This window comes from Larimichthys crocea, chromosome V (genome assembly GCF_000972845.2).
Source record: "Larimichthys crocea isolate SSNF chromosome V, L_crocea_2.0, whole genome shotgun sequence".
NCBI lineage: Eukaryota > Metazoa > Chordata > Actinopteri > Sciaenidae > Larimichthys > Larimichthys crocea.
Window position 1 is genome coordinate 3,505,666 of NC_040015.1, and position 15,195 is coordinate 3,520,860.

The 15,195-nt window shown below is 39.2% G+C and overlaps 1 protein-coding gene across 13 annotated transcripts in view; it reads right to left on the reverse strand.

Moving 5' to 3' along the window:
* nrxn3a (neurexin 3a) overlaps positions 1 to 15,195 on the reverse strand; it is a 175,328-nt gene that overhangs the window by 15,426 nt on the left and 144,707 nt on the right. For all 13 annotated transcript variants that reach the window (XR_002042442.2, XR_002042441.2, XM_019266795.2 and 10 more), the window contains 4 exons: positions 9,423 to 9,604; positions 5,881 to 6,052; positions 3,077 to 3,166; positions 969 to 1,276 (listed from right to left, as the gene is read on the reverse strand). Coding sequence is in view for 11 of the 13 variants with exons in the window: in XM_019266795.2 (XP_019122340.1) it covers positions 969 to 1,276; positions 3,077 to 3,166; positions 5,881 to 6,052; positions 9,423 to 9,604 (752 nt within the window). In the remaining 2 variants the exon portion in view is untranslated. The remainder of the gene's footprint in view (positions 1 to 968; positions 1,277 to 3,076; positions 3,167 to 5,880; positions 6,053 to 9,422; positions 9,605 to 15,195) is intronic.

The window sequence follows — 15,195 nt, forward strand, 5'->3', positions numbered from 1 at the left end:
TGATTTCCATTGGGGAGGGCAATGTAGTTTCCCCCTAACCAATCATTATAGACCAATGTATCCACCTGAATCTGAAATCATTTCTATTTGACACCAATGTTAAGTAATACTAACAATGCCAATGCTTTAAGTCCGTTAAGATATCAACAATATTAAGAAGACATGCTGTCTTTTTACCGTGATGTCAGACCAGATAAGATAAAATAAGATAAGATAAGATAGACTTTAATGATTAAAGTATTATAAGATAGTATTATAGATAAGATAGTAGTTATTAACATTGGAAAATATTCACTGTGAGCAAACAAAACCTGGTTCAATGTTCGCACCTGACTATTGTTGCAGACAAACTGGAAAAATATGAAACTATCCTTTGTGTTTAATTCTTTTTTATCATTTTACCATCTTGCAAATGCAACACAAACACAAATTGGGTCATTGCTGTGTGTATGATGTAGAAACTGGCCATCAATCAAAAATGTTTCTGAGATTCCACTCGTAAATACGAGGCTTTAATGAGGACAGCCTTTCCTGGTCACAACAGTACAAAACAGACAGACTTTACAGTAACTGACTGACTGATGTGTGGTTGACATTTTACAAAACAAAATAAATTGGGCCGGAGGGGAATCCAACGTTATGCACGAAGCGAAGGCCTACACTCCCACAGGCACTCTGTCCTGATCCACTTCTTGGACAGGCCGCATGCATGGTTGATCTAACTGCTGCCTGGTTGCTTAGTTCAACATTCCAATCAACTTCAAGCTGACGCATTTGAGTCTCTGCCAGTGCTAATAAGAATGAAGTCAAACCAAGTTTCTACTGAATCGAGTGAACTTGAATAACAAGTCCCATAGTGTTTCTTTGTTTACATGTGTCATTACCACAAGCCTTTTGGTTTTTACAAATTATTGATCCATGGAGTGTTTTGCCTTTCCCATATGCTTATAATAGAGGTTTCTCCATACCTGTACAGTTGAGGAGGATCTGTGTTTCCGTGTGGTAGTGGTGGACATCATGGTGGTAGTCTCTATGAAGGTAGTAGACATCTCTGGAGACATGGCCGTGGTCCTGGCTGAGCCTGGCGCACTAGGCACATCACCTACCAACCTCACACTGCCATTAATCTTGATGTTAGGGTTGCCCTCAGCAGCCATGTTCAACACCTTGAGACCATTGTAATAAAGGCCAGACAGTTGACCCTGAAAGGGCCGGCTGCGATCACTACCACCGATTGTGACTGTCGCTTGGGTGTTGAAAATTGTTAGCTGCCGTCCTAGAGGAGACATCCAGATGTAAGATATTTTCAACAGCGAAAAACACCTTTAATACTTTAATACTTCCATGGCTGCATTATTCATTCACAACAAGACAAAGGGTTTTAGTTTTGTTGTGGCACAACGACCAGCGCAAGCAATGCTTCAATAGTTCCACTCTCTGATCTTGAAAATGTTTTTCACCTGTCCATGTGGAAATTTGGTGTCTAGCATGGCTCATGTGGTAAAAACAGTTTGCATTGATCTATTAACACAATCTGTGCTTATTACAATATTTGCAGGAATTTAAGCAGCTGTGGACGACAGCCATATGTAGACAGCAGAATATATATAAATAATTCCTCCGCCATCAATTTGTATAGCAATGCCATTACACACAGTCATCCACCGCAATTTAATCACCATCAAATGAGACCAGGCTGCTAAAAAAATGATGATACCTCGACACAGTGAAGCTCAGTGATGTGTCACATCAGTGATGATTTAGTGTGACCATTTACAGAAATAAATTACAGTAGAATTATAACTAAAATAACATTGTATTAGAAACCCTTTCTATGAAGACCACATCTGCATTATTGGGCCATTCATTCATAATTCAGCAAATAATATTGCCGTCATAATGCTTTATGACTCATAAACATAAATAATGCTTTCTGGTGCACTATATCCATCCATCCATTATCTGTAACCACTTATCCTCATCAGGGTCATGGGTGGCTGGAGCCTATCCCAGCTGACTTTGGGTGAGAGGCGGGATACACTATGGACAAGTCACTAGCTCATCACAGGGCACATAGAGACAAACAACCATTCACACTCACATTCACACCTACAGACAATTTAGAGTCACCGATTAATCTGTTAAGCTTCATGTCTTTGGACTGTGGGAGGAAGCTGGAGTACCTGGAGAGAACCCATGCAGGCACAGGGAGAACATGCACATGAACTCCACACAGTAAGACCCAGCCGAGGTTCAAACCAGGAATTTTCTTGCTATGAGGCAACAGTGCTAACTACTGCACCACTGTGCCACCCATGCACTTTAACAGTTATAAAACATTATAGATCAGACTTTATAAACTTAAGGTTGACTGATAGAGCTTATAACCCATTCGACTACCTATACTCACCTGTACACTCACAACTCAACAATCAACTGTACCTTATAGATATGTATAAATATATATTTTGCTTTACTGAGCACATACAATGATAACTAATGACACTGTACAGTCTGTTATAGCATACTATGAGCTCTTACTACATTACATTATAATTGACTATAACGCACTATATATGTGGTCTTCATAGAAAGTGTTACTAAGAAAACACCATCAAATTGAATTATGATTTCCTGGAATCATTTGTTGATTCAGTGATTAGGTTGATGGAGAGTATTGGTATCACCACACAGACTTTTTTTGTGTTCTGCGCTGTTTGACATATATGAACTGGAATAGCACACACTAGTTTGTGCTGGTCGTTGGGGTTATAAAAGAACCCTTACAGTCTAGAGCCATTCTAGTGTCTACAATCTGAGATCTTCTCTCCAATCTCACTTTCATTTTATTTCACAATTTATTGGCTAATTTATTTATAGTTATTTAGTTCCTTAATTAGTTGTACATTTTGCATTTTTAGCCCACATAAAGTTGCATAGAATGTTGCATGCATGAGTTAACATTTATATTCATGCTACTTTAAAATCACATAATTCATCTCTTTTCATCATAGAATGGCAAACTGTATCAGTAGAGTGAACACATAAGCAAAGAAACATGTTTGTTTGAAGTTACCTTTCTCTTGTAGCCACTCTTCTACTGGTCTGGCATATTTGAAAGGAATTTTCTTATTGGCCATTTGATAGCGTTCAACGTCGCTGTTCCCTTTAAAGTTTAAGAAGACATTTATAAAGACATTTATTGATCATCAGCATCATGTCACCTGGAGCAAATACCACTGTCCTCCTAGCATTTACAACATGTTTAAATGATTTTATCTGAAGATTAGAAAATGTGTTTTAGTTGCATGCTCGTGAACTTTAGTTTTTTTTTTGTAGAAACACAAACAACAAAATAGCATCAGGTATGTGTTCCCGCCATTTCTCCTCTTCACTGTGTATATAACGTATGCACTAATGCAACATTTAATGTCACAATTGATCTGTTAGTGTGAGGACTATGTACAAAGAGTTTTTTGTACCAAATGTAGTGACTGTATATTGTTGTTATTATGTTATACTTGTTACATTCTTTTTGTAATATTCCAGATTGAAACAGCTCTTTGAAAATTTACTTTTTATTTTTCTTCTATTCAGTTTTAACTTCAGCAGTCTGTTAGTTTAAAGTTTTAAGAAACATAACACATTTAACTCAACTTATTTTGACCCAAATCATAATCTTCTCCTAAGCTTAAACACGTAGTTTGGTTGTGTAATCTTAACCAAACTGTGAAAACCGTGTTATTAAGGCATCTCAGACGGATTCCTGAGGTTACACTGTGCATGTTGTAGATGATTCGTCTTGGAACAAAAAGATACAGAACCACAAGACAAGATAAGAAGTTGTCCTTAGTTTTGCAACACTCTCTGAATGCCCCTTTTCTTCTGTATCTATTCTTCATTTCTCCTGTCTGTCATAGGACATGGAGGCATTTTCAGTTGTCAAAGGTTTATTGCCACACATCATTTTCAGCCAAATTTAGCAAGTTTAATTGTGCAAACATATATTATTATTGCTATGCCATTTTGACTTATATATATTTGACTTGTACAAGAACTATTTTTGTGCTTAGATAAGTTATACATTGGGTTCATTATGTTTTCATGATACATAGGATATTGTTCAATCATTGTAATCAAACTACTATTCTGAAGCGGACAGGTTGGAGGAAACACTGCTCAAAGACTTTGAATGACTTCATGTTAACACACAGCTGTGTTAGGATCATCGCCGTGGTTCAAGGACATGTCCTCCTGCTTCCCTCCCCTCTCTGCTGTCTACAGACTCTTGTTCACTGTGTCAGTATGACGACGATGTGACTTTATCAAACCGTTCACCATGTTTTCATTTAAACACAGGGGATTAGATGGCGAAGTCTCCGCTTATCTGTCTCCTTCCCACCTCCTAACATGCAGACACAGCACTGAGCATGAACTCCACTCGGGTTTTATACAGCGTCAAGATTGTGTCTGATAGCAGTAATTGTGTTTCTCCTGTTGAGGTATGTCAGGTGTCACAGTCAATCCTCAATTCTAATTGTGCCCAAGTTACCCACACTCTATCCTACAGTCTCTTGTATTATTTCCATGCACATTTTATGTTCTCTCCCAAACCTCACTTTTACTCTGCAAAAACAAATTTGCCCACGTCTTATCCATAACTTTTTTTCGTGAAATGGCTGCCCCTTAATGCCTTATGTTTCATTAACTTCTGACAGAAGCTGGACTGTCATAAATTGAGCTATCCACCAATCCCATCTCAAATCAACAAGGAAGGTCAGGTCCTCTTTAGAAATTCATTTGTGACTCCTCTTATATTGTACTTCTCATCTCCAGGACTTTAAAGTCCAGTGTGTAAGATTTAGGAGTATTTATTGGCAGGAACGAAATGTATTAGTTTTAGGGTGTTTCTTGCATGCTTGAAAGGAGAGGCTGAGGTGTGGGAGAGTATTTATTTGGTTGCAATCTGCAACTTTACCTTTAGGTGCCACTAAATCCTACACACTGGACCCTTAAGGCAAAGGTAGAAGCTACGCAACAGAAACATTTGGAGGTTACAGTGTGGCTTGAAAAGCGTGAAACAGGAGAGTGTGGGGGTTTGGGAGAGTATCTGACAAGCTGTGCTGTTTCTAAATGCTTCTACTCATAAGAATGAGGTCTGGTTTGTCACAGTCAACAATTACTAGTCATGAGAAAGGTAGGGCAGCAGTGCCGGTAAAACACGGTTAACTATCAGGACCCATGCAATGACCTGTAATTTACTGATGAACAGATATGACCACCGACCTATTACTCAAGATTCTATCATCAGCCAATACTTCATAGTCTAATGCAGTCTTTATTGCTGGTTGAATATCACAAAACTCTGATGATGCTCCGATAGATTACTTAAGATGATGCCAAATGTATGAATCAGAGAGTCTGTGTGCATCAGCCACATTGACGTTCAAACCAGTGCCTCAACATCACCAAACTGTATAACTTAACCCTTCAGTTGTTAAATTGAGAGTTATAAGTGCACTTCATATTTAAATGAGTGAAAATTACTTAAGGACTGTCTAGGTTTTTACTCTGTCAGTCTTCCCTGACAGATACACTGCATTGTGTGCTACCTCGATGTATGTAATCTTGCTTCTGTTAAAACATTAGTTAGACAAAAGGTGAGAACAAAAGCAGGAGTTGACAGAGAACTCAACAACGATCCTCTTCTGTTGGAGGCAGATGCTGCCCGGTGATTTTCACAGTTGTCTCATAATGGCGTGATTCCACCTTATCTGATCATGTCAGATCTGCTAACAGTTGTGATTACCAACATGTTCGCACAGTAATGATGTCAAACAAAGATGATTAGTTTTAGAGTTGATCGACTGAGTGTCATACCTGTTGGGAAGTGTTCATTGATGGACCAGTTATCCACCTGCAGCGTAGCGTTGCCACCATTCCTGGTGAAGCGGACAACGTGATACTTCCCATCATTCACTGGGGTACTGCTCTCCTCCACACTGATATCCACTGTGCCGATGTTAAAAGTCACTCCAATTTTGCCTTGTTGCTGAAATGAGACACACAATTCTTCGTTTGAAACACTAAAACATTTGTCTGCTTGGATTCATTTCTGGTGGAATAATGCTATACTTATACTAGATATAATACATCATAATGATACTTCTGTGATTGCGTATGTACAAGTTTTCCCCCCATGGAATCAGAGTGTTTTGTGGTGGTGGGGTGATGCCTTCCTCCTCTCTATCTCCTAATGCAAAGTGCCTGAGCAGAGGCTAGTTAAATATGTTAGTTTAGTCTGCCTGACTCACTGCTCTTTTATCTGACTGAGGTTTGCTAAACTCACTGTGTCTTAATTGTTCTACTTCCATACTTAGACTTGGTGTTTTGATTCTATAAGCACGTTCACACAGTCACTCAAAATGCAACATAAAGTGAGTCTCTGCAGTCAAAAGTTGAGTGTGGAAGGCTGAACACTTCCCGCCCTCAATGGTCACTATATACATAAGATGACCAGCATTGGTAAAATGCTGGCTGAAGAAGCTACTGGAGCTGAACCAGTTGGGTGAACACAGCATTATACAAATGCAAGTTGTACATATGTTTTATATATAGGTTGGCCTTAAAACAATATGCTACAATCTCAGCTGTCCCATTTCCAGAAAGCTCTGCCTTTTTGCCCTTCTTACTGGCAGAGACACACATCTGGGAAACATTTGCCCATTTAGAGATAACATATAGCAGAAAGACTCAGTAGCTCAGTCTTGAGGCCTGTGTCCAGTGAGTACATCTCCAAGGTGTGTTTTTTATCTCCATTCACTCTTTTTTGTGTTAATCTGTGTACAGTTGTCCCTCGCTATAACGCGGTTCACCTTTTGCGGCCTCGTTGTTTCGCAAATTTTTTTAGTGTAATTTTGCATGCTTTTTTTTTACAGTGTACTGTACAGTATGAACGTGCATTGTGTTCTGCGTCCTGATTGGGTAAGGGAGTACTGTATAAAATGCGTTGTATGTTCTGCACTCGGAAAAAAACACCTGCACCAAGGCCTTCAGAGGAAAAAGCTGTTACAGCGGAGCGGCACCGTCAGAGGAACTGTGAAATACGGTTTCATTTACTAATACAGTATTGTACTTATTTATTTATTTTTTTTAAGATAATTTTTTTGGCCTTTAATGATAGGACAGCTGAAGATAGACAGGAAGCAGGGGGCAGAGAAAGGGGGAATGACACACAGTAAAGGGCCGTCCGATGCGGGATTCGAACCAGGGCCAGCTGCAGCGAGGACTGTAGCCTCTACACACGGGGCGGCCGCACAACCCACCACACTACCGACTGCCCCATTGTACTTATTTTTGTTAAATCTGCGAAAGTTTGAACTTTGAGAGTGTTTAAATAAGAGAGAAATGTGAGAAAATGTTAATGCCTGTCTGAGAAAAGTGTATAAAAGTGTGTGGTTAGGGGTTTTACGGCTTTAAAACATGTATAATAATTGTAAAAAATAAAGCTGATTACTTCGCGGATTTCGTCTATTGCGGGTTATTTTTAGAACGTATCCCCCGTGATAAACGAGGGACCACTGTACTTTGTTTTACTCCAGGCTCCGTGCTGCTAAATGTATGACTGCCCGTTTTATCAGGCAATATAACACCAAAGACACTTTCATTTTATAGATGTATGGGCAGCCATACGTTGGTAAAATTAGCTAAATTATGAAGCTTATGTGGGACGTTTCCTACTACATGCACTAACTGCTCTTTGACAGATAGGGGCTGTGCTGTAGGTTACTGATTTTACTCTTGTGGTTTTACTGTGCTTTTTGTGTTCAGGTAACAGCCTGTGAGTGGTGGTGGTGTGTCAGTATCCCTAAAGTGCCACCATAAACTGAGCTGGTTTTTATATTTTGCCATCCTGTCTTAGCGTTGTTGACTAATTGGTATCAACATTTTTTTTTTGTATTAACTCCTTGAGCTTTTATTATATTTGAAATAATCGATTGCTTTGAACTCGATTTTGTTTTAATTTATGTGAATTAAATTTGTCCATCTAGAGTCAAAGTTCATGCCTCTGTATTATTTTTACCATCATATGTGGGGAACTTTGAATCCAACTCATCATCATTCATCATTCAGTCTTACCAGTCTCATTATTTGGCCCTGTCACATATATTTATATTTTGGCAGTCAATTGCAGTGCCCACGTGCAATCTCATTAGCAATTCACTGGAGAAGCAGTGAACTGATGATTTTTTTAAAGATTTTTTTTTTTGGCCTTTTCAAGCTTTATTTTGACAGAGACAGCTGAAGAGTGATATGAATGTGGGGAGAGAGAGATGAGGAATGACATGCGGGAAAGAGCCACAGGTCGGATTCCAACCCTGGGCTTCCACAGCAAGGACTGCTGTCTGTAAAATGACTGTTAAATAATAAAACTGTTTAGTTTATTTAAATTAACATTTGGCAGCTAACCACACCTCACTTTCACTGTTTGTATCCTCTGGTTAAAAAACCCACAGTGTGTAGTAATGTCATCATTGAACTATGATTAGAATGCATAGTGACTGCATGGAAAGCTGATGTTATTATCATGTGAGATGTCAGTAAACGTGCTAAATTGAATGTGTATCGATGAAAATGATTGTGTGCAAAAATAAAACAAAGTGACTGTGTGCGCACACTGAGAAATGTTCTCACCAGTCCTTGAGAATTCAGTATTTTTGCAACAAACGTTGCTTCACTGTAACATGTTGGTGACATTTACATTTGTTGCCATATCTTCTCAAAATTTCTGAAATCAGTCAACTCTAGCAGCTCTAAAGGTGTATGCCCTGCATATAAAATTCTGTAAAAGTTTGAAAATGTATCACATATTGTGGGTGCAGTAAGCTTTAAGTTTAGCCTGCCAGACTTTGTTTACTTGCTCAGATTTGGCCATTTTCCTGGTGCATGTTCTTCTACATGCGTCTACATGTGTAAATATGCTACATAGTTAATTAGTTTAGCTTTTGTCTGTTTTTACGACGGGCAGTTTGCACGGGGTATTTTATTTTGAAAATCCACTGGATTCTCTTTGCTTTTTCTTTGTCTGGCTTCCGCCCGCTCGAGGTGCTCTGTGTAAATTGACGCATGCTGGTTTCCTCATGGAGACAGTTTTTCTCTAAATGTTTGACTTTAGTCTGTGCACATCTCATCCTTTGTCGCGTCTGGGATGGATGTACTGAGAGTTCATGACTCAGATCTTTAGACTGGTTTTTAAACAGATTTATTCTGTGATCTTGGATTATTGGGTGATGCCCCAACAAGTAAATGAATTAAATGCATAATTATATTAAAGTAGTAACATTATAACAACAAACAACAAAGTAGTAACAGAATGTGAAACATCTCCTCACATCAAACTGAGTGAAAAAAAAGCAGCTTACTATGTGCAGCATGAGGTAGTCACCCAGACCAGGCGCGCTGTCAATCCTGACCAGGATGCCGTCTTTCAGGGAGGTGCTGAAGCCTACGGTCAGCCTGTCCGTCCTGGTGCTCGGCCTCTCATTGGCTGGCCACTTGAACGTGATGAGGCCTCCTCCTTTGCCAAAGATGTACGTTGTTCCAGCTGAACAGGACATGGAATACAAAAACAAGCTCAGGACCACAGAACTCCAACATACATACATGAACATATGAAGGTCATATGAAGTTATGAATACAACACTTGTTTATCTTTAAGGTTGTAGGTTCATCACTATGAACAACACCTTTAAATGTGATCCAGGAAAGAATGAAAACACATTTTTATTCAGCAGAAATGTAGGGATTCGTTATTCATAACTTCAACCCAGTAAAACATATGAATATGAATTGTCTCTCAGTGACAGCAGGAAGTACTGTATGTTGATATTGATATGTCATTAAAGTTTATTGCACGTTAGTATGAAGTCCATTACCCAAAATGTTGGGTTGCCATCACCAGCCACTGATTACTGTTTATGCAGGGCCAGAACCTCTGACACAGAGACAGGCCTGTGAGTAGTGGTGTAATGTAAGGAGAATCAGGGACACATACACCAACAGCTTTACCAATGTCGTAATCCATGTTGGTACTAACACTGCAAGGATGTCAGTAAGAGATCACAAATAAAGCTCTGTGTTTAAGACCTGAGATTCTGTTGGACGAGGAGAGACGGAGCTGAGCTGGAAGACGACACTTTCCATTTTTTAGTCCATCTACGTTTCCAACCCCGGGTAAGCCAGAGAAAATGGATGGATGGATGAAAATTTATAAGAATTTGTGAAAAGATTAGTGTGCTCTTCATTAAAGAACCTCTCTGATCTGTTGTGAATTATATGATACGGTACACTCCTGTTCTTAATAACTGTGAGCACTATTCCACAGTGAGCCGTAAATAGACGCAACTAAATTAAACGCATCTGCCATTCAGTGACAAAAAGAGCTTTTTGGTTCTGAAAATATTCTGCCTCTTTGACTAAATGCCTCCAGATGTCGTGCTGTAACAGGAACATCTTTTCTTTGTCCATGTGAAAAACCTTTCTTCACAATGACTTTGCTTTTCTCAGCATGGCTACAGCTTCACTGTCACCGCTCACTGTCGATCTGACTAATCCCAAATGTCAGCTGAACCAGAACCAAACCCTCACCTACAGCGCTGTGTGTGTGTGTGTGTGTGTGTGTGTGTGTGTGTGTGTGTGTGTGTACAAAAACAACATCTGTATTGCTCGGAGTGTCTGGCAGCATGTTCAGTCAGACCACACATTGATCCAGGAGACAAATGTGTGTTTGACTTACATGGTGTTGAATTAGAACAGAGCATTATCACAGCAACATTTGACAATGCATATTGTTGGAAGAGTCCTAACCCCCCTGGTACAACCTCTTGGTTAAACGATTTATGAACAGATTTCACAGATCATGGGACCTCTTTCTCTCCTATGTCAACTCTAACTTTGATAGACTCAAAAACGTTTCTCTCCTTTCTGTTTTTGTTCTTGTGTGTGTTTTTATTATTATAATTATTCTATTTTCCCTTTTATCTACCACATGAAGTGCACATTGCACACAGTAAAACAAGGCTGGGTGGCTGGGCTGGATGGTGAATCGGGGGCGTCGGTTACATTGTATTTTGCCTGTATGTTCTTTTACGGACAAACAATCTACCTTTAGGAAAAAGAAAACTTCTTACTTACAGCTAAGCTGTGTATTGTCTGCAACAGTTCTCAACGCAGAAGAAGAATTCAACTTTCTTTCTTAAAAAAGTCAAATAATAATGACGACGACGTACACGTTTGTCTGGTCAGGAAATGAACAGAAGACTAACAGAAGACACACGTGGCTCCAAAGAGACACACAGTGTATGACGTGACAGCGTTTCTTCATTTGAAGTTGCAGTACGCTGCCTCATCCACTCCCACAGCTCAGCGAGTGAGTCATGGAGCTCGTCACGTGTTGGCTGTGTCACCATATGCTGCTCCGTATGACTGATGCTACGCTAGGAGGCGCTGATGAATGCATGTTGATGTGTGTGTGCACATGGAAGTTATTCTATTGTACCACACACACACACACACACACACACACACTAAGTTTGCATATATCTGACACAAACGGGCTAGCTCATGCTAATAAGCCTGTACAGATTAGTACAGGTCCTCGTGAGAACGCTGCCTCCCCCTTTGAGCCTGCTGGAAATCTGTTCATTCATGTTCTGATACAAAATGCCAATACTGTGTGGGCGTACCGATTTCAGCTGCATGTCCCCAAACTCACTATTCACCAACTGTGTGCCCACCTGAAAAAGCATGTCATGTCCCTGATGACGTGGAGCACAATGCAACAATGTCAGCAACTTGAAGCCCAGTATAATCATGTCCATAGACAGCAACTTCAAAATGCTTCAATGTAATACTTCTATATTAGTAGTATTATTATAGTATCATATAGTGTTACAGTATTTCTAAAATTACTGACATTATTTTATGTGATTTACGGACTTTTGCCAACTTTATCTTTGTTTTCATTCCTAGTGTTGTAATGTCTGTGTGTCCATCCTTCCATATTCATTTTTAACGGCTGATTTGAAGATTCTGCGTCACCTTCTACACTGTTCATGCTGACTGAATAGTAACCTAACAACTGCGGCTCCAAAACATGTCACGTAAAAACAGGTCATTGCACTACTTCACTCGTGCATATTACTGCCATCTCATTTCATTCAAATTCATCTTAATCAGCTGACTACCCGGGGGATGATTCTGAGAGGCTTCACAGAAAGTCAAGTCACAAGTTTTTAGAGATCCTCGTCAAAAGTGTTTTCTGCTCCATCAGTGCTCTCTTCTTTTTAATGAAAATTAAGAATTTAATGTCCAGTTGGGAGTAATGAATGTCATAAATGACTGATCATACGTCACATCATTTTGCTATGGATTGCTGCTGACTGTTCACAACATATCAATAGCAATTTCATGTTTTTTTTTGTCATTTTAAGGTAAATATTATTTGTACTGTCACATTCAAATTCATCAAACTTTGTTCTTTACATCAAACAGCATGCACAGACTTCTCTCTGTTGCATTGCCACTTTGTTGAAGGTGTATGATTGTAAAATGTAAAATGCCACAAAACCTTGATTTAAAGTTTTTATAGTTTTTGACTGTAATTTGAATTATGATATTTTACTTAATGTTATCTAATTTTTACAGTTTTTTGTTTGGCAGCTGCAGTAGTTTGACTTTTTTTTTCTTATGTATTGTCATTTATATATTTATTTATATATAGTTTAATTTTAAGAGCTAAGAGAGCCAGGGGACATGCATTTTTATTGCATTCAAATATACAATTATTCTTTCAATGTATATAACAATAAACTTGATCTTAATAAGAATATATGTTTGTGAAAAACGGAGTCTGTCTATATGTACTGCGATGACGATACCACACCACACACATCACTGAAATTTCACTTTCGATATTTTTCATGTTTCATTTGAATTTTTAGGAGTGAGACACACACACACACACACACACACACACACACACACACACACACACACAAACACACACACACACCTGGCAACTCCAAGTTTCCCGGAGAAGAATCATAATTGCAATAATCACATCACAGTGAGGATCATATGGTGTCCGACTGCAATCACCGAAATGCTAATCTCTCCACAGCACGTCATCACACAGACACACACACACACACACACACACACACACACACACACACACTGCACTGCAAAAGCAACCAGAGAGATTTCTAGAAACAGATTCAGCATTACCGTGTGACCTCCGCCCACACATGTACGAGTATGGCAGCAAAGTAAAATTCTCTCCGAGGAGATTAAAAGATTAAAAAGTCCTGGAAATCACAAACACTCGACAGCAACCCTGAAACAAACAAACTGTCCTCAAAATGACAGATCAAGAAGTTAATGCAGCAGTTACCAAAATAAAAGCACACAAACGTCCAGGTGTTTTACATCTGGAAGGGTAACAGAGATCTCCATTACAGGCAGCATGTGAGTGAGCAGTGAAATAATTACAATGGCAACAGTAGAAATGTTTGGTTTTGTGTTTGTGTTGCTGTTTTCTGTTTCATTTTGTTTCCTCTCCACATGTCTGTAACCACTCCCTGCCAGTTCTGATTGTCTGTCCCACCCTCATTATGTTCACATGTCCAACTATCCTTCCCTCTGTAGTTTGTGTCCCGTTGTTTCAGCTGCCAGTTCGTATTTGTTCTATGTTCAAGTATTTCAGCCATTCCTAGTTTTGTTTCCCAGTGTTACTTGGATTTCTCTTTTGGTTTTGGTCTGTGCCCTTGTACCCATTGTTTGATTATTAAATAAGTGAACTGCCCCACTTCTGTCTCAGAGTCTGTATTTGGGTCCAGGCCCGTGTATTCCCTGTTTCCCTGCTTGAAATGTGACAAGAAATATTAATGGAGTTGGCTGCAGAGTTTGGACTTGTAGTAAGTTTGTCTTAATTCTACAGTGTACAAGGACACAATGTGTTTTCATGAGGCCATTATAAGAATATTCAAACAAAGCTTTTAAAATATCTTGAACTAGATTCTTATGTGGACAGCCTCTGTCCTTGCCTTGCCCTTGTTTAAGTCCTCTTCATTGTTAGAAGGTCAAATGTTGTTATTTAATTATTACTAATTCTAAATAAATATATAAATTAATCCTACAATGTTATCTATGTAAAACTGAGCCATACAAGTCAAAGTCATATCTAAATGTCCAGCATTTTATACCTGTTTTAGAGTACTGGGCCTACTTTTCTGACGCAGTGTTTTCAGTAGATTCATTCTTGTTGTGATCTTGGGGTGTCGTAGTTTCCACACCAAGTGGCATGGTGTGGCATCTTCTGATCACAGGGTTGATTCCCACTGCGACTGGTTTCTGGCAAGGACCAACCTTTGTGGCTGGGAAATGATGCAAATGTAGACGTGCCAAAAAACTGTAATTCCTCAAGCAGCCACTTGAGGCTGGTTACAGAACATTTCAACCATCATAAACGACTGTAATAAGATGTCCAGAAATAAACATGTTTACATCCGGTACAAAAATAGTTTTTGTCTCTATAGTTAATTTCCCAGCTGTACTGAATGTATTTTTTAACAGCATAGGACAAAAAACATGGTGGTGGCCAATGCCACATAGTTTGAGCTTTAAAAGGGCGCTACAGAAACCCATGGGTGACGTCACACATACATCATCCATTTTGTCGTTGGTGCACACAAGCGACATTTTGTCTGAAATAGAACTGTTAAGGAAAAGTAAGTCACACCACACTGCCTTATATGTAGAACAAGGAAGCACTTCCATATGATGATGGTGACATCATTCACCAAACCATGGGCTGATGCCTACGAGTCCCTGCTGCAGGGGTTCACTTGAGCTCTCAACTTTCATGAACAACACATTCATTCCCAAATACAGCCATCGACAGCCAAACTAACCTTTACTATTCAGTAGTCAGAGTCTGCAAATCTACAGCTAATCACTAGCTTGCTACAGTCCTTTGACTGAATGTTAGCAGAAAGTTCATAAATAAAGCAAATACAGTAACCTACATGTAAAGTGACCAGCAAACATGATTAGCTCAGTTATAGACAGCAACTACATAGACTAACAAAGATAGAACAGCCAAAACTATAATAGAGACCAGAGAATCATAACCAT